Raw genomic sequence first — 12,341 nt, forward strand, 5'->3', positions numbered from 1 at the left:
CCATTTAGTTTGTCAATTTCTCTGAGATAAATGTATCACATTGTTTATAATAGCCAAAAGGTAGAAACAACCCAAATGCCCATCACCTGATGAGTGGATAAACAAAATAGGTGGTATATCCATACAATGGAATACTATTTGGCCGTAGAAAGGGATGAAGTATTGATACATGCTATGACATGGGTGAATCTTGAAAACATGCCAAGTATAAGAAGCTAGTCACAAAGACCATATGTTATAATACTGCCTTTATATGAAATACTCCTATGGAGACAGAAAGTATAAATTACTGGTTTCTTATGGTTGGAAGTGATGAGGCATAGGTAGGTGATAGCTGTAGGGTATAGATTTTTTTTGAGGTAATGAAAATGTTCTGAAATTGACTAACACATATCTGTGAATACTCCAGAAATCATTGAATTGTATACTTTAAATGAGTGAATTATGTGGTATGAGTTATGTCTCCATGAAGCTTAAAAAATTCTGTTGTTTTTGTGAGTATTTGAAAGGATGTAAGAATAGATGCATTTTTTTTTTTTTTTGAGACGAAGTTTCGCTCTCATCACCCAGGCTGGAGTGCAGTGGCAATCTCGGCTCACTGCAACCTCTGCCTCCCAGGTTCAAGCGATTCTCCTGCCTCAGCCTCCTGAGTAGCTGGGATTACAAACACGCACCACCATGCCCAGCTAATTTTTGTATTTTTAGTGGAGATGGGGTTTCACCATGTTGGCCAAGATGTTCTCGATCTCCTGACCTTGTGATTCGCCTGCCTCGGCCTCCCAAAGTGCTAGGATTACAGATGTGAGCCACTGCGCGCTGCCAGATGTGTGTCTTTAATCTAGCATCTTACCTTCAAATCCTAAAATGTGGTAAAATGCTGTATAACTGTATGTTCTATAATAAAGTCATTCATTTCAGAATAATGAGGGATATCAAAGATTTTGGAGAAGATTTCTGAGTTTCAGGTTAAGAAACACAAATCTAGTTTTACCCTCATTTTGCATATGAAAAATAGTTAATCTGGATAGGTTTGTCTTTGAAGTCAAATCTAGGTTTGAATCCTAACTCCCAGTTTATTAGCTGTGTCAGTGTGGGGGGAAGGGAGACATCTGTAACCTCTTTTTCTGTGTCCAAAATAGGATTAAAATCTCTCTTCCTCACAAAATTGTTGAGTATTAAGAGAACTGGCATAGTAGTAGCTACCATTGATTGACTACTGCCTATATACCTGATGTTTGCATTTATATACATTCTCGTTTAATCCTTACAAACCATGTGTTCTGCCGTTCATTATATTATTATTTCGGATGGCTACTAAAGGGAAAATGAGGTGTCTAATAATGGGAGGCTAGTTAAATTATGACCTGTTTCTAGATATAGAATATCATGCAAATGGTGTTCTATGAAGATTTTCTCTTAGTTACTTGGAAATTGCTTGTCTTAGATAAAAGGATTATGTATCGTATGATTTCAAATAAAGGAAAGAAAATGCAGATGGAAAAGCTTCAAAATATTTACTGAAGCGAAGTTTTGTGTTATCTTTATGCTTTTTTTTGGTATTTTTCAAAATGTTAGCAATGTGTATGGGAGTTGACAAAGGTAAAATAGATTTTTTAAAAACCAGTTGTTTACATTGGCTGTTGTAATTTGATTATGGAAAATTTTATTCATATACAAATGTAGAGTGTTAGGAACTTTCATGTACCTATCTCTGATTTTCAACAATGATACATAGCTTACCATGTTATTTATATATGCCTTCCCTTCCTTGTCCCCATAAGATTTTTAAAATCTCAGACATTCTATCATTTAATGTCTATTTATTGTGACAACCAGAAAAATGCACCTATGTATTTCCAAAACACCTTCTTGGCAGCAGTTTCCTCGTCTATGGTGATCCATTGCTGTGGGACAGTGAGGTAGAGTGATTTGAAGATGTGATTCTTTTCTGAATTTGGACTGATTTCCTGAGCCAGTCTTTTAATGTAGATTCCTGGGCCCACTCTGAAGCTTTCCTATTTGGGCAGTCTGGTAAAACCTAAGCATACTGGTGATTTTGGTAAAGATCTGAGAATAGTATAAGTAAGTTTTTCTTTATAGCAGGATGCTCTTTTGTCTGATTTTATATGTCTGGTCCCTGGAAAGCCTTCTTCAGGTTTTATTGGCAGCTTTGTAGTCTTTCTTTAGTTTTCACTTATGGAAAGCCTTCTCTGACTTCCCTTTATGCTTCCTGTGGACTTCATGGTTTTACTTGACTCTCGTTGGACTGTTCACCTTCAGGGAAAGAGTTGTGTCTTTTGTCTTTGATTTTCCATAGTACTGCTTATTAATAAATATTGAATAAAATAAGTGGGAAGGATGGTCAGTATAATACAGATTAAGTATACCTTATCCAAAAACTTTTTTTTTTTTTTTTTTTAAACAGACAGACTTGGGACCAGAAGTGTCTCAGATTTTTTTTTTTTTTTTGGAATATTTGCCTTATATACTTACTGGTTCAGCATTCCTAATGTGAAAATCCAAAGTTTGAAATGCTCCTGTGAGCATTTCCTTTGAGTGTCATGGATGCTCAAAAAGTTTTGAATGTTTGTGCATTTCAGACTTGGGGTATTTGCATTAGAGCTACTCCACCCCCAGGCCAAGAATATGAGATTGGCTGTGTATACTATATTCAACTAGAAAGAAAGGAACAGGACTGAAGATAGAAGTCTGAGGAATAGATTATTTTGGACGTAGTAAGAGCTAATTGTGGCTCGAACTAAATCTGGTCTCGTTGACATAAAAAGAATAAGGATATTGGGAAGCAATGCATTGTTAGGCCTTAGCAGAGGATTGAACATAGGATATGTGCACTATAATAAGACCTTTGTGTTAGAGATGAAGTGATAATCATTTCTTACTAAGATCAAGATACTGACATAAGAAGGACGCATCTCTATATTGTCTGAATTGGGGAGTTTTTGTTTTGTTTTGTTTTTAGAGGCGGGATCTCGCTCTGTCACCCAGGCTGGAGTGCAGTGGTGTGATAATAGCTCACTGCAGCCTTGAACTCCTGGGCTCAAGCAGTCCTCCTGCCTCAGCCTCCTGGAACATTGGCATTATGGTGTTTGAACTGTAGTGTCTGTAGTAGAGGCCTCTATGAGGTACCTCTAGAAACTAGACTGTATGGTGCTGTGCAAACAACTGTAATACATACTTACTTTATTTTTATTTAGTTTAAGGAAGAAATCTCTAAACGTTTTAAATCGCATACTGACCAACTTGTGTTGATATTTGCTGGAAAAATTTTGAAAGATCAAGATACCTTGAGTCAGCATGGAATTCATGATGGACTTACTGTTCACCTTGTCATTAAAACGCAAAACAGGTATGGTTTTGGAAGATGTACAGCTTGAAAATCGTGGATAAATGTTCATACTTCTAAAAGTAACTAGTGTTGGCTGTAAATTACTTTCCCTGTCATTAATATTTAAATAGTTAAAATTCTTTCCTTGCTATCTAATTTTTTTTTTAAAAAAAGTGATTGCATGTTAATGCTTACGCGATTGTCAGATAACCATTTCATATTTTACAGGGTTCATTGGTATTTAGTTATTATATCTAAATTATTTGCATTAGAACAAGCAAGTTTTTAGCTTTTCTCTCTTTTTTTGAAACGGAGTCTCACTTTGTCGCCCAGGCTGGAGTGCAGTGGCGAGATCTTGGCTCACTGCAAGCTCCGCCTCCTGGGTTCATGCCATTCTCCTGCCTCAGCCTCCTGAGTAGCTGGGACTACAGGCGCACACTGCCACGCCCGGCTAATTTTTTATATTTTTAGTAGAGACGGGGTTTCACTGTGTTAGCCAGGATGGTCTCGATCTCCTGACCTTGTGATCCGCCCGCCTTGGCCTCTCAAAGTGCTGGGATTACAGGTGTGAGCCACCGCACCCAGCCCAGCTTTTCTTTTAGTAAGGAAATTTTTAGACAAAGATCGTGAATGACTTATCTCCTTAGCAAACCACAAATTGATAATCATATTTCATTAAGTCTAAGGAACTTTTTTTTTTTTTTTGAAAGAGAGAAAGTCATGCCGTGTTGCCCTGGCTGGGTTCAAGTGATGCACCCATGTCAGCCTGGGACCGTAGGTGTGCCACAGTGTCCAGCTGGCACCACCAGTTTTAAAGAGATACCTTTGTGTATCACTACGAAAGAATACTGCTAACTGAATTGATGTTTTCTTGTCACTTAAAAGGTTTATTTTATGCTTAGTGAAGAGCTCCTTTAGACTTAACGTGGGTATGGAATTTTATCGTATCACTCTTGCATGACATACAAAGACTTAGTTGTCAGTGTCCATATTTTTTCATACAGTATCAAACTCTGTTCTGTCAAAGAGTGTTGGTGGTGCAGCATTTCTTAAAAGAGCTCTCCAGTATTTTCTCCAGGATTTTGTTCCAAGCCATTAACACTCATTCTGTAAGTTTTTATGCTGGTATTCACCAACAGCAAATACTTGCTTTACTCATTCAAAATATTCCTTCTATTTTGGTGCTATTCTGAATACATGATAACTTCTCTCAGTGCCGATTAATGGTGTAATTTTTTTGAAGACACTTAATGTGGTAATTAAGCCTGTCACGTATGGTACAACAGTGTAGCCAGGCATTCAGTTGAAGTCATGTAGACTACATGTGCAGGAATGTAGTTGATGCCTGGCTGTCAGCAATTGGAAGACAGATCCTGATTTCAGAGATGTTAAAATGGAAAAATGTGTGCTTAGCTAAAGTCAGGGAAAGAAGCAAGGAGTGAGATTCAAAACTCTTGTCTGGTATCATGGAAAGGTTTTCTTTATTTCTTTACTTTTTTTTTTTTTTTTGAGATGAATTTTGCTCTTGTCGCCCAGGCTGGAGTGCAGTGGCACGATCTCGGCTCACTGCAACGTCTGCCTCCAGGCTCAAGTGATTCTCCTGCCTCAGCCTCCCAAGTAGCTGGAATTACAGGCATGCGCCACCATGCCCAGCTAATTTTGTATTTTTAATAGAGATGGGGTTTCCCTATGTTGGCCAGGCTCGTCACAGACGCCTGACCTCAGGTCAGGCCTCCCAAAGTGCTGGCTTTACAGGTGTGAGCCACCTTGCCTGGCTTATTTCCTTTTAGAGATAATACTAAATAATAATCAGGCCAGGCACAGTGGCTCACGCCTGTAATCTGAGCGCTTTGGGAGGGTGAGGCGGGGCCATCACCTGAGGTCAAGAGTTCCAGAGCAACCTAGTCAACATGGTGAAACCCCATCTCTACTAAAAATACAAAAAATAGCCCCGGCACAGTGATGTGCACCTGTGGTCCCAGCTACTCAGGAGGCTGAGGCAGGAGAATCGCTTGAACCTGGGAGGGGGAGGTTACAGTGAGCCGAAATCATGCCACTGCACCTCCAGCCTGGGTGACAGAGCAAGACTCTGTCTTTAAAAAAAAAAAAAAAAGGTAATAATTATTAATCATATTGATTGACTTTCTTTTGGTGAACTCTCACTTTTTATTGTTTTCAAGAATTTCAGGGGCCTTAGTAAAACTGGCTCATAACCCTCAAAAACTAGAAGGGGATAGATAAAAAAGTTGTGGGTTTTTTTGTTTGTTTGTTTTTAAAGAGTCTCACTCTGTCGCCCAGGTTGGAGTGCAGTGGTACAATCTTGGCTCACTACAACCTCCACCTCCTAGGTTCAAGCAATCCTCCTTCCTCAGCCTCCTGAGTAGCTGGGATTACAGGCATGCACCACCACTCCTGGCTAATTTTTGTATTTTTAATAGATACAGGGTTTTACCATGTTGGCCAGACTGGTCTTGAACTCCTGACCTCAGGCGATCCACCTGCCTCGGCCTCCCAAAGTGTTGGGATTACAGGCGTGAGCCACCACACCTGGCCAAGATAAAGAAGTTTTTTATATAGTCAAACTTTGTGGGTGTAACTGGTTACTGACTTCCCTCTTATGAAATAACCTATCTCCCTCTGTTACATAAGCAATATGATTAAAACTAATGAAATATTTATGTACGTTATACTCAGAGAGGAGGGGCAATTGCAGCATATTTTGTATTTTGCAGGATTTTATTTTATTTTGTACTTTTTGTTCCTAACGCTTAGTTTTCTCAGGCTTTTTATTAAATGATAATTTGATTTCATCTGAGAGTTTACTCTTTATTTCTAGATGTCAGGATTTCAGTGGTTCTTTCAAAAATAATCAGCTCTACTGCTTACTCTGTGATTAATTATTTTCCCTAGGCCTCAGGATCATTCAGCTCAGCAAACAAATACCGCTGGAAGCAATGTTACCACATCATCAACTCCTAATAGTAACTCCACATCTGGTTCTGCTACTAGCAACCCTTTTGGTTTAGGTAAGTGTCTTTAGTCATCTCCATAGGGATGGGAAAAAATACTCCTTTCCCTTCCTGGGTAGCTTCAGATAAAATGAGAAAAGAAAACGTTATGTCACTTTAACAACAAAAATTTAAAAAAAAACTTATATATTCCTATAATTGTAGATATTAAGGAAATAGGTAGGGATGTGGATATTCTTACATATCAGTTGGTGCCTTTCTTTTTAATAATGAAAGAGATGTAGTGTGTGTGTACCTGATCTGACTACCACATAATTTAGTATGAGTAAGATTAGCTGGTTATTTATTTATTTTTTTGAGACGGAATCTCGCTCTGTTAGCTGGTTATTAATCATAAGCCAGCGTCCCTGAATCATAATTTTTTCATCAGTAAAAGGAAAGAATCAGACTGCATTAGTTATTTTGTAACTGTCCTGAACACATGGAAAGGGGTCTGGGAAGCCAGCCTAGCCTAAAACTGCTTTTGCTTTTATTATATTAGTTTTGTTTTATTTTTTAAGAGAGGCAGGATCTTGCTCAGTCACTGAGGCTAGAGTGCAGTGGTGCCATCATAGCTCACTGCAGCTTCAGACTCCTGGCTTATGGCGTCCTGCCTTGGCGTCCCAAAATGCTGGGGTTACAGATGTGAGCCACTGTGCCTGGCCTGTATTAGATTTATATATTGAGGTTCTGTGGAAGATTTTTTTTTTTTTTTTTTTTTTTTTTTTTGAGACAGAGTCTTGCTCTGTTGCCCAGGCTGGAGTGCAGTGGCGTGATCTGGGCTCACTGCAACCTCCACCTCCCGGGTTCAAGCGATTCTCCTGCCTCAGCCTCTTGAGTAGCTGGGATTACAGGAGTGTGCCACCACGCCCGGCTAATTTGTTTGCATTTTTAGTAGAGATAGGGTTTCACTGTGTTAGCCCAGATGGTGTAGATCTCGTGACCTTGTGATCCCCCGAAGTGCTGTTATCCATTATCTTTTGATAATAGATAGCCAAACTCAGTGGTTTATTACAACAAAGCTTCATTTCTTGCTACATTTTTCTGCATGCTACTTGCTTTTTACCGGTTTGTAAGGTGCCCATCCATATAGTCCCTCAGAGACTCAAGGTAATGAAAGTCATTTTTCATTCTGCTGTATTATAGCTCTACCGTTTGGAACATGGCAGAAGAGACAGCTAAAGGGTTTTAAGTTGAACCTGCTATACTTTGACCAGAAGTGGCACATACCATTTCTTGTAGTCCTTTGGCATTTCACATAGGCCTGTCCAAGTGCAAAAGAAATAATAAGGCTGCAAAATGAAATGTTTGGTGAGCACTGCAATCTGCTACTGTAGTTAGTCATACTGAAGTTTTTGTGGTTTCAAGAATGCATTAATACATTTATCTCTGTGCTTTTTGTATATGGTGTTCATTGTGCCTAGTATTCAGTCCCCCTCCTAACCTTCTTTACGTTTCCTTGCAAAGTATTTATGCTCCAGACTCATTAAGTGTTGTCTCTTCTTCTGAAAGTAGGCATTCCACTTAGGTTATATTACCATAATATCCTGTGAATATTCTTTACTGAAGTACTTAACATCTGTGTAGACATTTATTTTCTTATCTGTCTTTCCCACTAGATTGAGTTCTGAGAATGTCTTTCTCTTTGCCTTATTCTCAATACATGTGTAGCACAGTCTCTGGCATATATAAAAAGTGCTTAGTAAGTGAGGAATGAATGCATTTGGTTGGTTATGTAATTTTACAAAGTAAACACTTTGTGATTACCAAAGTAAGCACTTGGTCATCCTGTTGCTCTGTTAGGTTTCTCCTTGGTTTAAGTCCTCCAAAGAGAAATCTATTTCCAAGTGTTCCCTGGCTTTCTGTATCCTTGATTGGCAGTATCAGCCCTCTTGTACCCAGAGTTTATAGGTGAATTCTGCTTCCTGTTAATAGAACTTAAACTAGTCTTTTGGAAAGATTATTAGAACTATAGTCTGGTGTGTGTATTTATTATTTCTTCCTTTAGCTGGCATATTCTGGAGTGTTTTTTTCTGACACCAGCCAGTTGTCCAATACCAGCTCTGTGTCCAAGATTCAGTTTCTTTTCTGATACTGCCTACCTACAGTTAGTATCCGATCTCACAAGTTAGCAGACTTAGTCCTACAAGACTGCCCCTACTTCAGATACTAGTCACAAGTTCTAGGCCACCTGTACTTCTGACTGACCAGTTCTAAATTGGGGGTTCCCCTGACCTCCTCCTCAGGTTCAATAATTGCTAGAATGGCACCTGGAACTCAAGAAAACACTTATACGTTTACCTGTTTATTATAAAGGATACAACTCAGAAACAGACAAATCTTGAAAGAGAATTATAAGGGCACAAGGTATGTGGGGCATGGAAGTTCAGCTCAAAGGTTCCAGGTCCCCTCAGCGCACAACTCTCCTAACACTCAGATATGCTTTTCATGTTGAGTTTTCTTAATCTTATTGTTCAAGAATTTGCACAGAGCTCTATCTCCAGCTACCTTCCCTCACTTTCTTGGTGGGTGGGGCTGAAAGCTTCAGCCCTTTAATCACTTTGTCTTTCTGGTGCCCAGCTCCTTTCTGAGGCTATCCAGGGGCCTAAGTCACTTCATTAGCATAATTTTCAAAAAGGGCTTGTAATGAATAATAAAAGATACTCCTGTCACTCAGAAAATTCCAAAGGTTTTAGTAACTCAGGATCAAGGAGAAAGACCAAATATATTTATGTATTATACTACACACATGAAAATATATTTTGTTGATTTTATTACTTAAATTTAATAACCAAAGTGTAAATTTTTGGCTAATTTCAATGATAGGAATTAAATATTAGTAATAGGTATTCGATTTGTTTTTAAATGATTTCTTGTGATAGACTGTTGGGTCAACTAATACTTTTTTGCATCTTCATAGTTTATGTCATGTTAATGATAAATTTTCTGACTTTGGTTTGTATGTTTTTGCCCTTTGTCTTCTTAGGTGGCCTTGGGGGACTTGCAGGTCTGAGTAGCTTGGGTTTGAATACTACCAACTTCTCTGAACTACAGAGTCAGATGCAGCGACAACTTTTGTCTAACCCTGAAATGATGGTCCAGATCATGGAAAATCCCTTTGTTCAGAGCATGCTCTCAAATCCTGACCTGATGAGACAATTAATTATGGCCAATCCACAAATGCAGCAGTTGATACAGAGAAATCCAGAAATTAGTCATATGTTGAATAATCCAGATATAATGAGACAAGTATGTGGAAAGTTCTTTCAATTTGTTTAGCTAAAAAATGATATATTTGTTATGTAATTTTCTATGATTAATGAGATTGTCCTATATGTATGGTTAAGCTAAAGAGAGAAATCCTTATCTTTGTTTAAGAAAACTCAACAAAGCCTTAATTTGGCTATTTGAACTCTGAATTTTCTGTTAAATTGAGGGATCTTTGTAAATAGTTTATTTTAAAGGATTAAGAATCAAAAAGTCCAATGTTGGAGATGGGAAATTCACTCTTAACGAAGTGCTTCCTTCTTTATGTTATTTGAATGCTAAGTTCCTTTTTTGAGGTGAAATACACCAGGGATTATTTAAAATAATCTCCTGCCTTGTATATTGAATACAAAATTGCAACAACTCTAAAGCTTTAATTGGTTTTTATTTGTGATTCTAGAATCAGACAACACCTCGTTTTATAAAATAGAGTGTTCCCATGAGCTGAGCAGAAGAGGTTGGCTTTATAGGCATAAAAGGGCTGAAGAAAGCAAAAACGAACAAAAAGCAGATGGGTCATTTCAAAGTTACTTTCCTAATAGGGTTAAAATGGAGGGAACTCTTTCTTGTTACAGTGACTCACGTTGACTGCAGCTTACTATGGTTTTGAGGGGGAAACTGGCCCTTTTCATAGTTGACTTGATTACATGGCACTTGGCACAAGTGGCTCCATTTTGGTTTGGTCTGGTCTGCTGGGGCATAGTGCAGGAGGCTGGTCCAAAACAGTGGCCTCCCATAAACTTTGTTTAATGGCAGTTAATAAAGTAATTCATGTAATTCATGTGTATTTCAATGCCTTTTCTTCTTTTTAAATTTTTTCGGAAATCTTTTTCTTAGACGTTGGAACTTGCCAGGAATCCAGCAATGATGCAGGAAATGATGAGGAACCAGGACCGAGCCTTGAGCAACCTAGAAAGCATCCCAGGGGGATATAATGCTTTAAGGCGCATGTACACAGATATTCAGGAACCAATGCTGAGTGCTGCACAAGAGCAGGTGATCCACTGGCTCCAAGGTTCAGGCCAAGGAGTAGCTTCTGTTTTAACACAAATATGTGTATGACTGAGGGTAGCTTTTATATGAGGAATGTGGTTTTCAGTTTTTAAAATGTTTAGTGGCCGGGCACGGTGGCTCATGCCTGTAATCCCAGCACTTTGGGAGGCTGAGGCGTGCAGATCCCGAGGTCAGGAGCTCGAGACCATCCTGGCTAACATGGTGAAACCCCGTCTCTACTAAAAATACAAAAAATTAGCCGGGCGTGGTGGTGGGCACCTGTAGTCCCAGCTACTTGGGAGGCTGAGGCAGGAGAATGGCGTGAACCCGGGAGGCGGAGCTTGCAGTGAGCCAAGATCGCACCACTGCACTCCAGCCTGGGCGATAGAGCAAGACTCCGTCTCAAAAAAAAAAAAAAAAAAGTTTCTTGTCTTATTTAAAACAAAAGCTTATTATTTGTGATTTTTTTGTCTTTATTACAGTTTGGTGGTAATCCATTTGCTTCCTTGGTGAGCAATACATCCTCTGGTGAAGGTAGTCAACCTTCCCGTACAGAAAATAGAGATCCACTACCCAATCCATGGGCTCCACAGACTTCCCAGAGTTCATCAGCTTCCAGCGGCACTACCAGCACTGTGGGTGGCACTACTGGTAGTGCTGCCAGTGGCACTGCTGGGCAGAGTACTACTGCGCCAAATTTGGTGCCTGGAGTAGGAGGTATGCTTATAACAACTCAGGCTTTTTTCTTTGTTGTCCTCACTTACATAATTAAAACATTGTTTATACTCTTATTCTTTGTGCTTTTGTGTGTGTGTGTATGGTGAGTATCTTTTATAAACTATCTTTTTCATGTTTTTTTTTTTTGATATAGAGCCTCACTCTTATTGCCCAGGCTGGAGTGCAGTGGCACAGTCTTGGCTCACTGCAGCCTCCACCTCCTGGGTTCAAGCGATTCTTCTGCCTCAGCCTCAGCCTCCTGAGTAGCTGGGATTATAGGCGCCCACCACCACGCCTGGCCAATTTTGTATTTTTAGTGGAGACGGGGTTTCTTCATGTTGGTCAGGCTGGTCTTGAACTCCTGACCTGAGGTGATCCACCTGCATCGGCCTCCCAAATTGGTGGGATTATAGGCGTGAGCCACTGCACCTGGTCACATTTTTTTTTTTTTAATGGAAGCTTTAAATGTAGAGAGAACACTTAGTTATCTGTGTGGTTGTTACTAGAGCACATGTTTGCTGTCTTTAGCCTGGTTTTGTATTTTTAGATCAGTAGATTGTCAAGCACGCGTCTTGAGGTCAAGGCTATACTGGCTGCATCAGAGCACCTGCCAGATTTATTAAAAATCAGATTCCCAGATCTTACCCTCAGACTTTGTGGAGCTGAATTTTTCATAGTGGGGTTAAGATGTGTGTTTGTGTAAAGCAGATTCTCATGTGTGAACAGGTTAGAAATTTATTTTTGTCCACTTTTCTGTAGACTGGACTCAGTAAGTAGATGTCTTCCTTTCAGCTGCTCAGATACTACATGCTGATGTTTTGTCCATGAATTAGGTCCAAGATCATTAGCCATAGTGACAGTTTTGGTCCTAATGCTTGGCATATAAGTAGGAAGAAATGAGGCATGGGAACACTTCCCTAAAATGAGACAGACTGGGTATGTTTTAAAAGTTGCCTGTACTTTGGCAGAGAAAGTGGAAAGATGAGGTGCTGAATGAAGAATTTTTAAAA

At 39.3% G+C, this 12,341-nt stretch overlaps 1 protein-coding gene across 2 annotated transcripts in view; it reads left to right on the forward strand.

Moving 5' to 3' along the window:
- Window positions 1–12,341, forward strand: part of LOC105498748 (ubiquilin 1) — a 48,227-nt gene that overhangs the window by 18,868 nt on the left and 17,018 nt on the right. For both annotated transcript variants that reach the window (XM_011771051.3, XM_011771050.2), the window contains exons 2-6: window positions 3,216–3,367; window positions 6,257–6,372; window positions 9,341–9,603; window positions 10,459–10,617; window positions 11,097–11,331. In XM_011771051.3, coding sequence (XP_011769353.1) covers window positions 3,216–3,367; window positions 6,257–6,372; window positions 9,341–9,603; window positions 10,459–10,617; window positions 11,097–11,331 — 925 coding nt within the window. The remainder of the gene's footprint in view (window positions 1–3,215; window positions 3,368–6,256; window positions 6,373–9,340; window positions 9,604–10,458; window positions 10,618–11,096; window positions 11,332–12,341) is intronic.

This window comes from Macaca nemestrina, chromosome 14, assembly GCF_043159975.1.
Source record: "Macaca nemestrina isolate mMacNem1 chromosome 14, mMacNem.hap1, whole genome shotgun sequence".
NCBI classification, from domain to species: domain Eukaryota; kingdom Metazoa; phylum Chordata; class Mammalia; order Primates; family Cercopithecidae; genus Macaca; species Macaca nemestrina.